Below are 21,337 nucleotides of genomic sequence, written 5' to 3' on the forward strand. Positions count from 1 at the left end.
ATTTATACATACGTACTCATGCATATGTAAAAAGTGCACAGAAATTTCTTTTTTTATTGGAAATTTTTTTTTTAAAAAATCTCACCTTTTTGGCTTTAGGCCAAAAGTAATATTCCCCAAGACATCTAAGTGACTGTAGTTTGTATTTCTTAAGATATAACATACTTATACTACTAATATAGAGACTGTGCTAAAAAAATAAAGCATGCACAGGTATTTGTATATGTAAATATTTTTATACAAAACCAATATGTAGAATAGAGGAAGCAAATGTTATCCAGCCTCATGAAAGAATGGGACACTTTCCTAAAATATCTGAGCTGATAATTAATGTTCATAAAAGATTAATAGATCACCTTTTAGATCCTTGACATTTCATATCTAAATCTAGAGTAGTTTTAATTTTATTTTATCGAAGTTATTTAAGAGGCAATCATTGATATGAGCTATTGGTTTAGCAGAATGTGATGGTTACAGAAAGGTATACCTTAACACTTAAAATTAAAGTTAGATTCTGAAAGTGAAACTCTGGGAAGATCAATGAGGTAAGTCATTACACCCTCCATATCAGATAAGTGGCTATAGAGTTTAGGAAACACCCAAGTTCAGAGACTAGGGTGTGTCTATATTATGCTATGTTTGTATTAACATAAAAGTATAACTTACCCTTTGTAAGATACTCATTGAGAAGGAAGCATGTAAACTGAAGGGGTTTAAAGAGAATGGAGACTTGAAACTGACAATACAGAGAGAAGAATTTGCCTAGAAAGTATTCATTTTGTATTCCTACTGTTACGTTTTTGTAAATATTTTTTTAAGAACTAGACTCTCTTTTTCAAACCTAACCTTGAAATAAAACAGGTAAAAGCAGAGGCTCTGGTGAAACTGCCCGAGGTACCTGGCCTCCCTTTGCCCTGCAGTTGGCCTAAGACAACTTTGCAAACCACAGGGTTCCCAGGAACTCAGTTTGAAAACCATCACCCTTGCAAGCATAACCCCCTAGTCATGGCAGCAAAGGACTTTAATTTTAGAAAGAGGTCATGAGGACACTGGCTAGTTAGTCATTCTGCTCTGATTCTGAGGGCACTAAACAATCTTTCATGAAAATGTTGATTAGAGTATTCTGGTTTGCTCTGCGTTTGTAGTCGACATTTTATCAATAAATTAACATTCTGTTTTTTAGTTTTTCTTCCATCAGTCTCATATGAGGATGGCTAATGCAAGTCTATCCTTGAAAGACCAGTTACTCTTCTGCTTGCTATGGGATTAGATTTTAAAATAGAAACAAAACCCAGCTTTTGTGCCAGGAGAGCTGAGGCTGCAACCGTGGCGGCAGGGACCTTGCCGAGTCTGTGCGCATCCATAGTGCCTGCTAACAATTAGCACTCCGGTATTGATTGAAATGTTGGGGCTGGACTCAGCCATAAAAGTGATTTTTTATATTTACTCTTGATACTTCTTAGAAGTTCCATGACAGGGTGATTACCTTTTAGTAGAATAAAACAGCTTTGTATTACCCTGCTCTGTCAACTTTATTCATCTTTGAGAACTTATTTTTAAATTACAGACCTATTAGTTCTGCACAAATGTTGTTTCTTGAAGACCACACATTTGTAAAATCCTAAGTCTTGCTAAGTACGAGTTCGTAAAATAGTGGTCATAACTCTGAAGACCCTGTTTCATATATACATAGAATAAAAATGCTGGAAATAAGCTATTTGTGTTCTCTAAGAAGGCCATTCTTTTATATATGTTGCCCTGAGTTTTCAAAACACTCAATTTAGGCTTGTTTATTAACGTGTAGTCTTGGTTCCCTGAACTGTGAAATAAATTACGTTTTTTCCTTTGTTATCCCTCAAGCAGAAATTTGGCTTTTCTACCATTATCATAGCTTCTTAGTTGTGTGTCCTTTCATTCTAATTTGTCATACCTTATTCTAGACGGTGGCATATATAAAAATAGAAATAAAAAGCCACGAGAAGTTCACTTTAAAAATATTCAGTTGAAATCTCCTTTTGGTTTAAATGTATTTTAATTTTATGTCTCCTTTAGTACTCTGATGACTACATCATTTGTGTTTTTTATTTATAAAGTGCTTTGTTTATATCATTGCCCACAAATGGAACAGAGCTCAGAAGTATTGAACGTTGAACTGTGTGGTAACTGAAAAAGATTCAGAGATATTTTTGGTATCATATCACCCCTGGGTATCACTTCAGCATGTGAACAGACTAGAGTAGAATGGACTAAAAAAATGAAGAAATTTCAAATAAATGATACAAGGAAAAATAAATTTCTATATCACTGTTTTAATCCTCGTATTTGCTACTTCCCATGGAGACCTACTCTTTTACATAGTGTAGGGACCAATATTGGTTTTGAAAAAAGTTCATGTTCATCATCATATAATCATCATCTTCAAAGAACATTACCCTGCCAAATAATCTGAATTCTCTTACAGATCTACTGCTAACATGATGTGCGATGATGAACAAATATTATCCTTTTGGAGATTCATCTCCAAAATTGGCATAATAAATGTCATACGCTCCTCATGATTCTGTGAGGCTAAAATAATACCTTTAAAAATAATTTTTTAGAAAGCATAACACTAATGCAAGATGGTATCATTCTTATTTTAGAGGCGCTATAATATAGTGGTAATGCACGCAGGCTCTGGAGCTAATTCAAAGCGTGACTTGCTTCAAAGCGTGACTCTTACTTGATGTTTGATCTTGGGCAAACTGCTCAACATCAGAGTGCCTCAGTTTCCTCATCTGTGGAACACAGCTAGTAACAGTCCTTATCTAATAGTGTTGTTGTGAGGATTAAATGAGATAATAACACAAAGTGCTTAACACATGGCCCGGGACATTGTAAGTGTTCCTTGCTCTTAAATAATAATATTTAAATATCTCATATAATATCAAATTTTGAATTACTCTGTGATGCTTGATTCAAAGCTTGTTAAAAACAATTTAGACTGGAGTTTTCTGGTTCAGATTACAAATGACCTTATGGAAGACACCACAGATGACCTTATTCCCTTTAGAAAAAGGAAGTCATGAGGACACTGCCTAGGCCTCAGGAAATCCCAGAATTCTTAAGTTCCTTTTAAGTTTTTAACCATCTTTCTGAACCTACAAGTTCAAGTTGCATTTAAAGGAACCACTCAGTTCTTCCTGTTCCCAGAAATACTTCTATTAGGTTCATCATTTGATCAAAATGAAAACTCACCAAATCATGGCAGTTTTCATGATTAAATTTCTTTATGTCTGGTTTTGAATTTGTGGGAAATGCACCCCCTCCCATCTTTTCTGCTATGACAGGGCCTCACTAGGGAAATCCTAACTGAAGCGAATAGCATGATATATTAAATGTTGCCAGTATTCCATTTAATATTAAGCAATTGCATAACAGCCTTTTTAAATACCTAAGTTAAAAGTGATACATTAATATTGAGTACACTGCCACTGTAAAGTTCATTCTCCTACTGATTTCCAACAAACACCATTTAAGTGCCAACCTACTATTACAGGAGTTTACTATTTTATTCTTGCTCCAAAATGGCATCAACAGCGATGGGGTGCTTTCAGGGGATTGTGGAACAGAATTTTTTGCAACAAAGGGGTATGCTTGAGGAAATACAAAATATCCACCGTGGGCATGGCCGTGCTTGATCCGGCACTCCTCAGATCTCCACACCCCCTCATCAAACAAGCAGCTTTATGGCATGCGCAGTTGCACATGGGTATCACCGACTTCCGCAGAACTGCCTTCCACGGGATTTCCTGTGCAAAAATTACCGTCTGGTCATCTGTAACTGAATGGTTACAAATCAAGTTAGTCAGACATCCCCACCCTGATATTATTGTTTTCTTAAAAACACAGGAGTCGAAGTGACCAACCCTGTCGTTCGCAAATTCTCTCTGGACTTCTTTTAGTCTCTTTCTTTTCATTGGGTAAGAAGGAAAATACAACCCCTCCCCAACCCCCCACCCCCGTCCTGTCTATTTGTTCAGGATGTCATCGCCCTGGGAGGTTATTTGCAGGTTTCTTACTGCTTAGCTTGTCTTGCTTGGTAATTACTTACTGAGAGAAATCTGCTCTTTTAGGGCGAGCTGTTCCTTTAACCCCTTTGGCTCTCTCTTCCTTGGAGGCGAGCAAGCCCGTGCTGCAGTGTCTGGGAACCCACCTAGAGGGCCCCCTTGACGCCAGCACATCGCTGTCAGGCAGCCGTCTCCGCAGCCGAGCGGGCTGCTGCAGAGTTAATGTACAGTACCACGGAGCCTGCAAGTGTCCTGAGCTGCTCAGAGCCGCCGGGCGGCACAACCCGGGCAGACAAGGCGGCTGCGGCGATTCCAAAGCTTCTGCTGGAAATTCGGCGCTGGGGGACCCCAGCAGGAGCCTGTTGCCATTGTGTTTTAAAAGCATGCAAGGTCTGTATAGCTTGGGCATGAGAATCTTTCAGAAGATGTCAGAGCATCAGAGTAAATGACACCTATTGGGGGAATTGAATTTGGTTAAAAAGAGAGAGCGAGAGAGAAAAGAAAGACAGCCGGGAGAAGAAATTCTTAGACAACGTCTGACTTGCAGCTGTGAAATTCATTTTCTTTCCAAGGCAAAATATGAAAAGCCCGCACATGGTTTTGATAACAACAAATTAAAGGGGTTTCTGCAGTGGAAGGATCAATAGCTTAGTCATTTTACTTAAAGAGAGCAGACAGCCTTATTATGGGGTTAGGCAGCAGAAATGAATTTCCTCATGACAGAACCTTCTGAAGTCATGACGGTAGCTCATGGTAATCCCGTCCTGCAGAGCAGAAATTGCTCGTTGCCTTCCTACTTTGGCAGTTGAAAACCAGCAGTTCTGAGACTGGGGAAAGAAGTTGGCTTTGGTCATACATGGTTTCGAGCCCCTCTGCCCAGGTCTTTGTCCGAGTCGTCACAGAAGGCAGCACTGCGTTAAAGTGACCACACATGAATATGTGCCTAAGAAAGAAGAAAAAGCAATATTCATTTCTAAAGGACAGCATGGCAAAGCAGCCTGAAGTTTTCCATTTCCCTTCTAACACTTCTTTAACAAGGATAACAAGAAACTGTCTTTTGACTCCTTTCTTCCCACATTCCAGAGTCCTTCTTGCGAGGATGCATTAATCTACACTCTAGGCGGCTGGATTTTACCAGGACAATATTTGCCACCACTTAGGATTAGCAATTGAACTGGTTATTTTAGTGTGTTGACTAACTAGTGGAACCTAGATGGATGGACTCCTACCTGCCGTGCTCTGCGATGTTTCTTTCTTCAAATCCTGGAAGGGCTTTCATGGTTGCTGTTTGTTTTTGGGGGGGGATTTTTTTGGAATTCAATACTTGTTGCAATAATTGCCCATGATAGCTGCTCAAACAGGAGAGTTGGAATTCATCTCTGAAAATCACTACATGTAACGTATGAGACAAGGAAAATATTAATGACAGAAGATCTGCAAATATGATGCACGTGAATAATTTCCCCTTTAGAAGGCATTCCTGGATATGGTGAGTAATCAATGTCCCCTTCAGTTTGTAGAACTCAGAATTGTAGAATTCCATGGCAGGTGCCTGAGGAGGATGTGTCTTGAGCAAGAATACTGGTATCAAGTAAGTATGAAAAGTAAAACATGCTTAAAATCAAATATTCTCTGAGAAAGTAATGGTTATGCAATAACAAATTACTTGCTCATGTAAAAGCATCTGAAAATAAGAAGTCAGGTATGAGGACATTTACATTTGCTAACATTTCGGAGAGAGAAAAACAAGACTAAACCAAAGCACACAACAACTTTTAGAATGGCAACTATTTGACCAATAAACAAAAGAAAAAAGGGAGGTTTGGCATTTGTTTTTTGCTCTTTTGTTTTCTTTTATTTGAAAATTCACTGGGGAAGGGCACATGCAATTCTGATATCTAATATCAATCTGCCTGGCCTTGGGTCTTTGTGAATTTCCAAAAGAAGGGCAAGGGAAAGCTTAGAATGTTGACTCAATTTTAAGATGATACTAAGATGTGTTGGTGCCTCACTTTTAAGGAATATTTTAACTATTCAAGAAATATTTCCACTAGAATGAACGAGTTTAATAGAATTCTAACACATGAATCCTGAAGTGCTCAGACTCTCATAGGACTTGCCGAGTTCCTTGACGTCTGCTCATGTATTAAGGTTCAATGCCCTGAATGAAGATCTCTGGACGTGTGACACTCTCTACCATTTCTTGTTAGAGTTTATGGCTCAATGTGTAGAGGAACTAATTGCTGAGGGTATTATGAGGGCAAAGCTCATGATTTCAAAATTGCTTGTTTTCACCACACTAGGGTGGACTGGATGCAGTCTCTGAGCAGAAACTTTGTGAATGCATGATAAAAGCACATTTTAAGGTTTTCTGGCTACTAACATGGTTTGTTTTGAACAAGGCAATGTGTCTGATTTTGAGTCTATTTCCCAAGTAAATTTTTTAGCTGGTATCAGGCTAAGTAATAGATATCAAAATACAGGTTTCTGAGTGTTTTCTTAGAGCTGCTTTTATGACAATGTCTCAAATGAACGCTTCCTAATATCTTAAGGCTCCACCAAAATGACCTGCTGGTTTGTTACAGACGTTTCAGCTTGTTAGCTGAAAATCAGTTGCAGAGAAGGGTGAGTGACATCCTTGGTCACTCTGGGCAGGTGCTCATTTTGTATCAATACCAGAAGCATTCAGTGTCCATGCTGTGGCGTACCTTCCTTCCCTGCTGCCCAGAGCCACCGTCCCCAGTCTCTAATGGGAGGGGGTCTTGGTGACATGCCTGTAAACCTCAGTGGCCCACTTCCAAGTGCATCACCAGAGTTCCCGACTCAGTGGGAGCTTTGTGCCATCGCCTAGCCTTGCTGGTGCTAATGGTGAGGGTCAGGCATCAGCAATAAGGTCATTGTCATGCTTACAGATACATTCACATAAACAGTCTTTAATCCTAAAATAAAAGGGTCCTGGAAACAGTCCCTGGCACATACTGGGCATTTGTCAAGCCTTTTATTTTTGTCTTCTGTTCTTTATGCCTTTCTTCAAGGTTAATTTTGTACCTATTAAGATTTGTTTAGGGGAAAAAAATTACCGTTCTCGTTTCTATAAAGTGTACCTTGCTATAAAGCAACAGTTTTTATTCTGCCCAGGCCCTGCTGTTTGGGTTCATTTGTTTATGTTGCAATAGGTAGGATGCACGTGCTGTTTGAATGCCTAACATTGTGACCACCTTTTATTTTGTTGCATTTAGCCGGTCTCTACTTTTGACTGGAAAGAGATCAACTATTCAACTCTATAGTTTTGGAAAGAAAGCAAATGTGCTTATTCATGCTCCTCTAGCTCTGTAATATATATGTTTGAAAGCTGTTAGAGAAGTTGAGAGTCCCGGTGGTTTTCCTTTGTGCCTGAAGCAAGGTAACACTTCCTACATTGTCATTTCACTGCATGACGTGCCAGTTTGTTGTTGTTGTTGTGGCCAAATTGAGCCAACGTGGAGTGTGAGTGTTCTGTGTATCTGTTCTTGCCCGGGCCCTTTAGAAGGTTTCGTTAATAAGTTGTTGAATTCAAAGGAAGAAGGTGGTGGTTTTTTCCAGGTGACCCAATTAATGTTGTGTTTGGTTCTCAACTTCCCCAGTTGTTGTTTTTCTCTTGTTTACAACCTCACGGTAAGAGATTCTCTGTGTTTGCTGACAGAAAACCTTTCCCTTTGTCCCACTGTAAGAGTCCCTATTGGATTAGATTCCATGCTTATGAATTATCATGCCAAGCAGAAGGGATTTGCCAAATTGTTCTCCTTTTCATTTCCAAAGACTCCCTTTCCTCATTCTCACATACAGGTCTTTTTTTCACAAAGGGGCAGATCAGAAGTTGGCAACAGATCCATGCCAGGGAATAATAAACATGTTAAAGGAGATGTGTGCTTTGGTTTCATGAGCTCTGGCTCATCTCTGTGAAGACTCTAAACCTTTTGGATAGGCAGGACACAGAGGTGCACACTGTTTTTCTCTTATGCTTTTTGAGGAGCATTTTTATAAATCAGAGGGGAGGGGAAATTTTATAAATCAGAAGGAGGGGAAATTGAGGTCCAGGAGGTCTAGAGTAGTCTTTAAAAGTTTATCAGAAGTAGGAGCAGGCGCAGTGGCATATTGGTTAAGTTTGTGCGCTCTGCTTCGGTGACCTTGGGTTCACAGGTTGTGATCCTGGGCACGGACCTACACACCACTCATCAAGCCATGCTGTGGCGGCATCCCACATACAAAATAGAGGAAGATTGGCACATGTGTTGTTAGCTCAGTGACAATCTTCTTCAAGCAAAAGAGGAAGATTGGCAGTGGATATTAGCTCAGGGCCGTTCTAGGTATAGAGTTCCCACTTGGACTCTCATCCTCCTGCCCTAGGGCTGGTGTGTTGATAATTGAGCAACAGTTTTACAAATTCATTGTTTATTGGTTACCAGTTAAAGTTAATAAGTGGTCTTATTACTTGTCTTAATAGAACACTACCCCTTGAGTGCTAAGAGAGTGGTATGAAGAGCATACTTTCCTTGTTTAAAGCTACATTAGAAATATTTGCTGGAGGATTTTATTGCAAAGGCTTCTTTCCATTACACTTTTCGACCTTTTTACTGCCAAGCCAAACAAAGATAAGAGTTTGCCTCACTAGGTAAATAAGTACTATATAGCTCTTCTTATTTTTTATTCTGACTAGTTGTGAGAATATAGTGGTAGCCTGGCAATTCCAGAATGGGTCTTCTTGCATGGCTGGAAGAAGGGAAATGCAAGTCAGCTTTCCAGGAATTTAAATTTCATGTAGTGGCAATTAAAAGTTCTCTTTAGAAGCCTCATGACATGAAATCATATGCAGGGGTCTAACAAGAATGACATAAAATATGTTTGACATAACCAGAATGTGCCTTAACATATGTTCATAGCTTTTTGCCTTACTTTAAAGATATGTAACAATTTTGTATAATCTGATTTATAAAAATGCTATAATTTCATGCCAGAAACACCAGAACCATGTTGAATGCAATTGAATTTTACATGTATAAAGTTTAGGAGGGCGTTTTCTTTAAATACCTTTACATCCTGTTTATGATGAACTCAAATGACTCAGAGAGAAGACAATGGGAAATAGTAGCCTATAGACCCTGCGAGGGGAGGCGGTACAGTCCTGCCATCAGTGTGCTCCTGAGGAAACCTGAGCGAAGATTTGGGACTAGTGATTGTAGATGGTGATTTAACTGTTTTACTTATTTGGTGGTTAGGGTTTAATTTTTTAAAGCCCACATATCTAAATGCTTTTATCATACTCTCTTTGTGATGCTGAGAGGTGACTCCAATCAAGAGGCAAAATGGGGTGATTATGGCAGCTGACTCAACCTTGGCGCTTCTTGTTCCTTTTGCTAGGCGCCACATCCTTTCCTTGGCCTTTCCCTTTCGAAGTTCCTAATAAAGTTTAATCTAGCAAGCCACAGTTTTGTTGTTGCCTCTATAGACCAAGAGTTCAACTTGTAGACTAACTCATTTTGTTTTGTTTTCTTTGGTCTAAATCCTTTATGGAATGAAGCAACATATAAATCAATATATCAATAATATCATATGCATATATGTATTAATATTTATATATATATTTTCAACAGCAAATCCAGTGAGTAAATAATCAGAGAAAGGCAAGATGGCCTGCTTCTTAGTGAAAGGACAGTTCTCTTACAGTCTGATCTTTTAAGGTTTTTCTTCTGTTCATATATTGAAACTATAGAAACGCAACCCAGAGTTGCATTTTCCAGAGTTTATGTTTTGGCCGATATAATAATCTCACTTGTTTTATGAGAATTTTGGTGGGTGGGAGAAACGTTGAGTTTGAGACTGTGTATGCATTGACAGTCAAAACTGTATTAAATCTCATGCAAGAAGATGGAGCTCTATTCATTTTAGTCAACCTAACATTCTGCCAGTGTCTGCTTGTCTTTTTATGACATTTCAGGTCATTGCTGACCTTGCTTCAGTGCCGTCTCTTCCTCTGAGTGACAAAACCACCCAGAAATTCTAGAGTACAAATACCAAACTCTCAGCTTGATTTCGAATTCTTGTTATGGCCCAATACAACTTATTTGTAAGGACTTATGGCCAACAAAGTGTGGATAGAGCTCATAATTATACACACTGATCTTGTTCACAAATTCCTGGGGCTCAGTAGTCAAGTCAGCCATTGTTTAAACTGGAAGTTCGGATTTAGATATAACACAGCAAAGATTTTCCTTCAGATGAGATATGGATCCCGTTAAACATACAGTTTTTCTCTTGGCTTTCTGTTTTACTGTGTTTTATTGCCTCTAGCTATATTCTCCTTAGTTTTTGTTAGTAATGCCTTGTAATTTAAAAAGTGAAAATAAAAATTCAAATTTTTGTTTTAATTTTTTAAAATTTGATTAAGGCATGGTATGACAGTTGCCGTCAGTAATATCAGTGTGCACACAACTTATGGACATTAAATATAATTTTTAGTCCCAGCAGACTTCTCCCTCTGGGTAAAATAATTTAAACTGCTAACAGGTTACATCTTCAGTGAGCCAAGTGGGTGGCCCAGGCCATGGAGGTTTTAGACAATCCCTACAAAAGGAAGAAAGGGAGAAAGTATTCTCTAGCGTATGAAAATGATTAGCTACAAATTTGGGATGTTTTGCTTCTATTAAATTCTTCACTTTCCGCCCCCTTGTTCCTGTATCCTCTTAGCTGACTATTACTTCCACTAATGCTGAGGGATCCAGGTTCAGAGAAAAACAGGCAAGTAAGGGAAAAAGGAAACTAGTTGAGAATTCTGAGAGGAAGAAGAACCCAAGGAATGAACTTAACAATGTTTCCCACTTGTCTCAGGCTACAAGTTTCTTTCTTCCTTTTTTAAACAGTAACCACACTTCACCTCTTCCTCTCCTCCTTCCATTACACCCCACAAACATTAATGCTCATTAGTACCCTGTCTAGCTATGGCATCGTCCAACCTTTTTTACAGTAGCTCTAAAATGTCTCCAAGCTGTAAGTTTGCTGCTCTTACTACTTATCCCTCGATGTACTATGGGATGGTGTTTCCAGTTGTTAGAGAAGTGTTAGCCTATAAACATGCCCAAGACAATATATTTCAGCTAGATCATGTTGTGTAAAATTTGGGGATAAGTATTTGGTTGCAAGGATGGATAATTCAATTCTATATAGACAGGTAATTGGCTGGGGAAAAACAAAACAGAACAAAACCCTTCAGGTTTCTAACTTTAGCGCTGGCGTTAATGCTCTGTGTGACCTTGCGAAAGCTCTCCAAGCTCTTCACCACCTGTTGAAAATGATTGCAGCAGATATTTACCTGCTTCTTGTTGAAGAGTAGACTGTTAAAGAAAATCTCATAGCACACTGGTATAATCTGTTTGATTGTTAAACAATGACGTTCTAAAACCTGGGGTGAATTTCTTATAATGTAGGTAACAAATATGACTATTGTATACTTCATGGAAGTGATCAACGCTGATTGTCCATGCCCCATTTTTCACGTAAAGTACATCATTTAATGGCCACAGTAGCTTTCAGAGGCGGGTCTTATTTGAATCCCTGTTTGCAGACGAGGAAAGTAATGCTCACGGAGGGTAAATAATTTGCTCAAGGTCTCACGTCTATTACTTAGTGAAGCTGACCTGCTCAAAACAAGGTCAGGCCTGATTTTAAAGCCCAGTGTCTTTTTAGTTCTCTGTATTATTCTGTGACAGATGCCTTAACACTGTGTCCATGGACCTTCTGGAAAATATGTTAGCAGTAAGACCAGAGAAAATAAGCAGATTGACCCAGTTAGTCAGCAAGTTGGGTAGGTACGTGGGAGTCCTAGTGAATGTCAGTGGCCTTTCCCTGAGGAACCCTTCCTGTTCGCCTTGGGACTACGACCTAGACTTCGACCATGTCAGCTCCTTTGGTGTTTTCTCAGAATGAGAGATTTTACAAGGCATTTGAGGTGAACTGTGTTTCCAGGGCCATTCTGGCCTGTGAGGTCCTTTCTGTGCGTTAGGAAAAGGTGCTCCTCTGGGCAGATAGAATAGGAAAGGCGCCCCACTTCAGGCTGATGAATTAGAAATGCAGACTGCAGGGCTTGGTGAATGGACAGAGCCTCTGGGCAAAGCAAAAAGCATCCCCCCCACTGGGCGCAAGCTGAGCTAGTGGAGCCCAGGTGAGTTCAGCTTCCCGCCCTGGGCCATGGGGCAGTGAGCAAAGAGTACGGCCCTGGCCCTGCTCTGACGCGGGCTCCACGTCGACCTTGAAGGGCCCTTGTGACAGTCAGATGAAATGTTTTTGAGAGTGCTTTGCCAACAATAAAAGATCATACGAGTTTCGGGTTTTGCTACCATCATCAAAATATTTTAATTATAAGTATTTACAATTTGTTTTTTGCACAAGTAAAGAATATTAACATTTTCTGAAATCAGAGCTAATGCCAAACAGCCAAAGGAACATTTTAATCATGAAATAGCCCAATTTCTGAGCTGCTGAAAAATGCCATTCTTAGTGAATCGGATTAGAACACGTGGAACATACTGATTCCTTTAAGCGGAGGGAATGTCCAGATAAATATGATAACAATCCTGTCTTGAAAATACGCGTAGACCGGTGAGGAGAACGCCACAGAAACAGATAATTACAGCACAGTGGAAGCATATTGATATACACAGTGTTATGAGAGTTCAAAGGAAGAAACAGGTTAAGTGGCTGGTCCAAATACCTTAAAGAAGTCTGGAAATGAAGGACTTAAATTGTATCTGATGGCTTCAGAATTTGTAGTTATTGGCAACACTTTGGAGAATGGTTCAAGGGAGCATCTGGGGATAAGTTCATTTCAGGGGTTATAAAAGCAGAGAGAAGTAATGCACACCACTTTCAAAATTTTGGATAAGAAGGACAGAAGAGGGGGAGAGAGGAGGAGGCAAGAAGAGGAAGAAGAACCTGTGGTTAGTGAAGAACACCAGGTTCTTTTAAGAGAGTCCGGGAGCATGCCCTGAAGGAAGTTTCCAGATACAGGATCTGGACAATGAGTGAAGGATGTGACTTCCTCCAAGATAGGATGGAGAAAGGGGAGGATGGATGCAAATAATGGAGAGATTAGGGAGGTGGAAGGAGAACCCAAGGGCATTTTGATCTCCTGCCCTCTGTTTTCTCTGAGGAGGAGAATTCAAGATCATATCTCAGGGGGAGGACCACTGAGAGGCTAGTGGAGGAGCTTCGTCAGGTTATGAACCAGTTTCTGTGGGGAATTGGAAAGGCTGCTGAAGAGGGAGGTAGAAGAGTGTTAAGTGAACTGGAAAAAGTCAGTGATGCTGACTGAATATATGAAGTCAATAAAGGATGTTTTATCCTGCTTTGAAAATTACTTACACAAAGTATTATGTCAGGAAGAGGGATAGCGATGTGGCAGAAATGTTATAATTCTTAATTACTAAATTAGAAACTGTTTTGTAATTAGCATTTCTCCTGTTGATTGTGTTTTTTGGGATCCCAAAGAATGCAGAGTTGATTTTATTGTTGTTATTTTCTCTTTGGTAGTGGTGGAGGCTGTTTTCTGAACAGATTAATTAGATGGCAGTTCCAGTTTCCTGACCTGATTTTGGAAATGTGAGATTTCCTAAGCTGCCTGGAAATAACTCCTGGGTGACAAACAGAAGCTCTAAGATGTTTGCTTTGAATTTTAACTTCAAATGAATAAAAATCACAGTAGGAAGAGAATGCAAAATGATCCCATTTGCTCCTTTTTTACTAGGAGGCTTTCTGTGGTTTAGGTTGGAATGTCACAAATCCATATATATGTAACCTGCTTTTACAAAGCTTTCTTCAAAACCTTTCTGAAGTTCACTTGAAAGTGTCACCAGTCTCTGAGAAACTTACTGAAAATAACAAAACATAATATGACTTTAACCAGATGGTATAACCTAGTTTAAATATTTATAAATTTAATTCTCTTTTAGGTTTCCCTGACATCTCAGGGGGGGAAATAACAAATATAAGATGTAAATTAAGAGAAATTTTAAAATAGCCTGATAATTTTTTTAGGCCATAATTATGAACCCTGTAGTGTACCGTGAGTTTAGGAGACGTTATGAATTTCTTTCCTCTCTTCTAATCGTCCGCACTTTCTTCCACGTCAGCAGAGCTTTCTCTTTCCTCTCTGTACAGGGCGTTCTTTGTAGGGTTTCTGCTGCAGCTCCAAGCCTCTAAATAAGGTACCAAGCAGTCTTAGTCACTTATATGGGAACTTCATTCTTCCCTCCCTCTGAGTTTTCGTGTTTTTCTTTTTAAATCTGAAGGTCAGGAGGTTGAACTAAAGAATCATATGGTGCGATAAAAATCAATGATTCTGTATCTTACCTTAGTAATTTACTCCTTTCTGTCTTGTTTAGGTATAACTGTCCTTTGATTAAAGAGAGTGCTGAGAAATAATACATTGATCAACAAACTACTCCAGGACTGACCTCTGACACTGTTCTGAAGTATTTGGATCCACCTTTAAAAAACCCTCAATTTCTTGGGCCAGCCCCCGTGGTCTAGTGGTTAAGTTCAGCACACTCTGCTTTGGCAGCCCGGTGCGGCTCCTGGGCGCGGACTTACACTGCTCCGTTAGTGGCCATGCTGTGCTGGCGGCCCACATACTAGAAGATAGAGGAAGATTGGCACTGACGTTAGCTCAGGGCCAATCTTCCTCAGAACAACAACAACAACAACAAAAACCTTCATCTCTCAATTCCTTCTCCACGAAACTGCACTTTAAATATCAGCCTTTTTCATGGGTAAGATGGCAACTTTATGCCTCTAGTGCTGATATCCACATTAATTGAGAAAATATATCCCACATACCATTATGTGTCCCTCATGTCTTTCCAACTCTTCCCTTGGTCAAAGGTCTCTGGCTTGTCCAGCTTCCATCTAGTCTAAGAAGTAACATGGTGTGAAGTTCTCAATATCAATGTCCTTGGGTTGCTTTGTGTAGGTGTGTTTGCTCAGTAAATTTGAAACAAATAATTGGCACGATTATGGAGAGGCCCTTGATGTTTTAGAGAAGAAAGGAAAGCTAGCCAGTTGATTGAGGAAACCCACGGGCCATTGAGAGGAGTGGAAGAGATCTGACAAGTCATAAAGTATGGCATTGGAGTCTTGGGCGTTTTGAGTCCTAAAAGAAGAAAATATTTGTTGAAACATCTCATTTTCTAGAAAGTCATCAATGCAAGTTTGATTTTTGAGAGATTGAATGTTAAGGTAGATCAGGATGTCACCATTTTAAAGATGACCACATTCTCCCAAGCCTTCACTGCACCTTTTGGCTTCGAGGAACTCTCTGTGACTAAGCTAACCTCTGAGACTTCATAAGGACAAATCATATTCCATTCTGTCCATGTCAGTGGCCGCCTTGACTACTTTCTTCTACTTTATATGGCCAGCACTGGGCACAGTGTTGCACCTAACAGGTACTTTATAAATTTTTCCTCAGTAAAGGAGTGTGTGCAAATAAGAGGATGAATAACAAAGATTATATGTTTGAAGTATTATTTAATTAAATATCCTTTTGCATTATTCAAATAACACCACTGTGCCACGTTTGGAAATGAGGCATGGGAACTTATGCTCTAAAAATAATGAAGATAATAATAATAGCTTTCACATTTGAGAAGTTATTCATGCCAGGTATAGACTAGGCTTTTTATATACATTATCTCATTTAATCCTCCCAAAATCCATGACAAGGGTGCAACCTTGGATGAGGTATCTAACCTCCCTGAGCTTCAGTTTTCCAACTTGTAAAAGAATAGGGAGAATAGATAGTTCTCACTTCGTAGGGTTGCTGTGAAGTTAAAATGAGGAAACCTGTCAAGTGCTTGGAAGAGCAAGCACCTGTTACTCAGTGAGTACCCAGTGAATGATAGCTATTGTTATTTACAGATTAGGAGGCTAGGCTGTGAAAGGTTAACCAGATTGCCCAGGGTAATCTAGTTGCTCAGTTACGGGCCCATTCCATCCCACGTCTTCCCATTAACTACATGGCTTGGAGGACTGAGCTGCCTCTTCTGTATCACATCCTCGGAACTTTTCAGCATATATCAGAGACAACTCCTTGGGTTGAGTGCAAATCGTGGGGAATAATGCATTCCTCCTCAGCTCTCTAACCTCAACAAGAATCACCTCCCTTGGAAAAGTGCTGTGCTCTCCTGTTCTGAATCAGCACCTACTTTATGCGGGATGAATTTTCTCCTTCTGGGTTGTCTCATCCGTGTCCTTCATCATTAGATTCTCGGTTCCTGGCACAGTGCCTGACAGATAGCAGGTGCTCAATAAATGCATTAGAGTAAAAATTACCTTTCCAGATTTGTGTGCCTGGAAGTTAGTGCTTTCAAGATTAATTTCTGTTTTTCAGGAAATAGTCTGTTTGCAGAGTAAAATTTCTCTAAAAGTTGTCATCTTGAGCATAAATAATGCTCACACGTCTTGATTTCTGATACTTGGGAGTTTAATGGCATTTGCAGAGGGAGCCATCCTGCTGAATTGTGTTTATCTGCAAAATCCAAATGCTATTGTTCCAGATCACCTCCTTATCTAAGACTAGTTATTTCTTTAAAATTAATCATCAGTTCATTCACAGGAATCTTTCTTTCCTTGAAGATGTCTATGTTTTATCTTTCTGGAGAGACAAAATTGTGTAAATTAACTCTGCAGCTGGTCCATTTCCTCATTTATAACATATGTTCCTTTCTTTGTTTATAACATTTATGTTACATTTTAATTATTTTTTCTCAATACGTGATACAGTTCTCAGACATAGACCAGCTTCCATGTATGTCTCTTCTCTCCTCTTTTCATACATCTGACACTGTCAAGCTATGCCCTAAAAAAATCATAGCCTCCCTATCTGTGCTCGGCCTAGAAAATGTATTGGCTGTGTATCATACACAGTACAGCCTGCTCATCTGGCCTCTGCCTGTCTAATTTCATGCATAAATGCTACCTACTAATAGTATGAATGTTATTTCCCCCATTATTATATTTGAGTTTTTAGATATATCCATAATTTTGTATAGACATTACAAACATAGCTTTAAGTCACAGAGCCCTTTCTTCAAGCAAAGGCTTAGGCAGTGACTTAACATATAAAATAGATATGGCAGGTGTTGAGGAACAGCCTTATATAAAGGGTGCACTTTTGCAGGAGGGCTGGGGACGCTGGAGCAGCTGGTCACCACCCCCACCATGACTCGCTCCACCCCTTACTCCAGCACCCTACCCTCAGTGGGGCTCCATGGTGTCTGACGACGCTGCCTGCTACGTGATGGACCCTGTGCTGGAATGCGTTTCTACCCTCTTGCCTTTTGCCGTGGCAGATCCCTGCTAATCCATCGGAACTCGGTTTGCTTGGCCTCCCCTAAAGTCCAGGTAGAGTTGAGCCCTCGCTCTGTTCGCCCAGAGCTCCTTGTACTTTCTGTGGTACACTTGTGTTGCTATACAGTAATTAATTTTCATGTGCAGAAAGGTAGCTGATTTAGTGGCTAAAAGCAAGTCGACTTTGAATCCAGTGTGCCTGGTTCAAATCTGGATCCAAGCTTTCTAGCTGTGTGACCCTGGCCAAGTTATTTAACCTCTCTGTGCCTCAGTTTCCTCCTCTGTAAAATGGAAGTTATATAGGTTTTACCTTATAGGCTGTTATGAGGATGAAATGTTGTAATATATATAAAGTGCTTAGAACAGTGCCTGACATACAAGCACTCCACCATAGTTAGTTGTTACTAGAGCTGTTGTGCATCAGTGTCAGGTTGGGTTTCCTCTGAAGGTCCCTGATAGAAGGATTTGAGTGCAAATGGTTTATTCCAGAGGTGACCTCCGGAAACCCTGGTTTGGGAGTAGGGAAGTGAGGCAGGAAGGGAAGGAAGCTAATGCAGGGTACATTAGTGATCAGGTAACTGAAATAGGCAACTGAGACTCCGTCCTGTGGGGGACCTCTGGGAGGTGATGCAGAACTTGCTTTAGAGATGTCCTGTCATACCCAAGGCATGAGGACGCTGGAGGACACTGGAGGATTTGTCCTCCAACTGCCGTTCTTCATTGGCTGATGGCTACCCCCAGGAGTTAATTCCTGGCGTTTCCAGCCTGGCCTGCCTGCAGGCTAAAGCTTAGGTGGAGTACTGCCCACACCTAGAATAGAATTCCATTGGCATGTTATTGCTAAGGTTGCATGGACAGGGCCCTGGCAGTGATTACTATAAGACTGTCAACAGAATTCTCCAGGGCTTTCTGTGTTACTCTATTTTCTTTATTTTTCCTGGCCCACGTACTAAGCATCCATAGATCTTTGTGGAATGAGTGAATGATTTAACGTGAATTTTTTTCTACTTGACCTTCAAAGCTCTTTGTAATTGTGTTTCACCTGATCTCTCTTTAGTTCTTATGATTTAGTTCTCATGACTCCTGAACCAGATTCCTCTTCTTCAATTATATGAGTCTTCTCGCTGTTCCCAGACGCACCCATCTGATTTCCTTACCTGGGCTACTCTGCTGTCTGTTCTGACTTTCCAGACCCTGGCCGCCTTCAAGTCCCCACACCTCCAACAGCTCATCTCTTCCATGAAACCTTCTTTGACCTCAGACAGCTCAGATACATGTTTCAAGGCTAAACCAAGACTTCCAGGTCTTGTAGAACTCTCCTCTTTTTCACAAACTTGGCCGCATCATACATAGTGAGCAATGGTAAATACTGAGGGGCAGTGACGCGTGGCCTTTGGAGTTAGACAAGCATGATTGCATCCTTCTTCTTGAGCAACTGTGTAACTTACTTGCATCTCTTTTATCCTCGTCTGGAAAGTATGGCTAATAATCCTACCTTATCATATTGCCGTAAGGATTAAATGAGATATTGTACGTAAAATGCTTAGCACAGTTCTCAGAAAGTAGGTGCTGAGTCAAGAGGATCTGCCGGATTCTTTTGATTCTGAAGTAGGTACCTTCTTAGACTTTCCTTATTATTACTCCTCTTCTTTAGTTTCTCATTTTGCTATTGCTTTAAATTTTAGTTATTGTCAAAAGAAGACATTAAATGACATGTCAAGGAAAGTATTGATATTTGAAATATTGAAAATACTGGTTTTACACGAAAAATAATTTGTCGGTTGAGCCTTTGAAATGGGTAGGATATGCCATATTTTTCAGATTTCATTTAAAATGTCAACCATCTCTATTAGTTAAAATGATAATTAAAAATGTGAAATCCCTTTGTACATTAGAATTAGGTTTTACTCTCATTTTATTGTGAAAGAACATTAAGAACTTTTTTATATATTTATATATTTTTCAATCAGAGCACACCCTTGAAAGTTAACTCAAACGTCAACATTTTAAGGATCTAGACCTGTGCTTCTCAAAGTGGTGGAGGTGGTGAGGGTTGGGGGAGGTGTCGTTGGAGATGGTAGTTGTATCATATATCAGAAATGCCTGGGGCCAGCCCCAGGGCCTAGTGGTTAAGCTCCCACGCTGGGCTTCGGTGGCCCGGGGTTTCTCTGGTTCGGATCCCGGGTACAGACATGGCATTGCTCATCAGGCCATGCTGATGTCCCATACAGGACATCCAGAGGCACTCACAACTAGAATATACAACTATGTACTCAGGGGCTTTGGAGAGAAGAAGAAAAAAAAAGAAGATTGGCAACAGATGTTAGCTGAGGTGCTGATCTTAAAAAAAAAGGAAAGAAATGCCTACAAAAGTTTGTGCAAAAAACCACTCATTTCCTCATTGTCCCATCCCAGGAACAAGGAGTATCAGAATCTGGGGGTGGAGGGCGGGGTAGCAAGAGGAGGAGGCATGTGTATTTTGCAAAGCATTTGAGGGGTGTTGTAACCATCTCTCTTGGCAGGTAGTACTATGCAAGGGAAGGAGCCCAGGCTTTAGAGCCATATTGGACTAAGTTCAAACTCATGTTGACTGGCTGATTTTGAGAAAATTACATGACTTTTATAGGCATCACTTTCCTCATTCATAAAAGAAAAATACAATGGTACCGATCACCCAGATTTGTCAGGAATTCACTGAGGTAATGAGTTATTTATTTGTTTATTTAAACTTTGTCCTTTTCCAGGCAGCATTTAAGGCAGCCAGAAAAGATATATAGCTATAACTTATAGGGGAGAGTGATGAGAGAAGAGCGAAGGGAAACAAGATATGATGTTACTTCTCACATACATATGTAATAAGGTGAAGAAAATTATGTCATCTTAACAAAGGGCACCAGAATCTTCTTGAGGAAGAGAAATGCCTTTGTTTAAGAGGTACCTTGGAGATGCCCTTGGGGTGGGAAGAGAGGCCCTTGAGGATTTGGCTATAGGTAGGTCCTCAGGTGATCTGAAGGTGAAAGCCACTCTGTACCACAAAGGGAGAATTTGGTCCTACAGAGCCAACTAGAATGGTGGAGATGAGGAAGAAAGATTAGAAAAGAGGAGAGAAAGAGGAGAAGCCTAGGGAAGGCTGAGAACTATGTGTACTCAGTCCATAAACAGATCTCTCCCCAGCAACAGGAGGGAAAAAAAGCTACCACCAATGTTTGTGTGTCTTGTGATTTTGGTGGTGTTGGTGGTTGTCTTGTGTTAGCAAGAGAGGTCCATGAGCCGCACCCTCAAGAAATCACCACATATCAAGGGCTGAGTTTTGGAACTCTTACTGGTCTTGAAATTGGGAAATTCAAATCAATTTTTCCTAGATCTCAAGGGAGACAGAGAGCCCTCCAGCTTCTAGGAGTTTAACAGACCATAAAGTCTAAGGGTATACCAGGTGGAATATAAAGTTCTTGCTAAGCTTCCTAGAAGCCAGGGTAAATCAGGAAGCTTACATACAAATCCCAGTGTCCATTAGATATAAACAACGCAGATGCTCCGGGGAAACACACCTGCTTCTGATACTAAGATTGGAAGGAAATTTGTCCTAAGATGTGCGTAAAGTGGAACGAGATGTACAAAAATCAGAGCACCTGATATACTTAAGATGTGTGATGCATTTTAGTTCCCCTCCTGTCCGTTTCCTTCCCCTCAAGTTTCTGTAAAGATTGTAGTATATTTGAAAGCTTTTGAAAATTGTGAATACTATTGTTAGTTAATCAAAATAAAGTCCATATACCAGATTTCATTAAAATCTCATTAAATACTGTTGAAAATATTGAAGTGTTCATAAAAGGATAAGCTGAATAAAAAATACATTTTTTAAGAAGCAACTGCTTCAAGTTACTATCTTGAAGTTAAAAGCACAGATTCTC

At 40.0% G+C, this 21,337-nt stretch overlaps 1 protein-coding gene across 8 annotated transcripts in view; it reads left to right on the forward strand.

The window, feature by feature from the left end:
- Window positions 1–21,337, forward strand: part of PDE4D (phosphodiesterase 4D) — a 1,407,338-nt gene that overhangs the window by 883,255 nt on the left and 502,746 nt on the right. Inside the window, exon 1 of one of the 8 annotated variants that reach the window (XM_044771981.2) lies at window positions 4,225–5,538. The exons of the other annotated variants lie outside the window; for them this stretch is intronic. Coding sequence (XP_044627916.1) covers window positions 5,492–5,538 — 47 coding nt within the window. The 5' untranslated portion in view covers window positions 4,225–5,491. Of the gene's footprint in view, window positions 1–4,224; window positions 5,539–21,337 lie in introns of those variants that run through there. 8 annotated transcript variants of the gene reach the window in all.

The sequence above is a fragment of the Equus asinus genome, chromosome 10 (genome assembly GCF_041296235.1).
Source record: "Equus asinus isolate D_3611 breed Donkey chromosome 10, EquAss-T2T_v2, whole genome shotgun sequence".
NCBI lineage: Eukaryota > Metazoa > Chordata > Mammalia > Perissodactyla > Equidae > Equus > Equus asinus.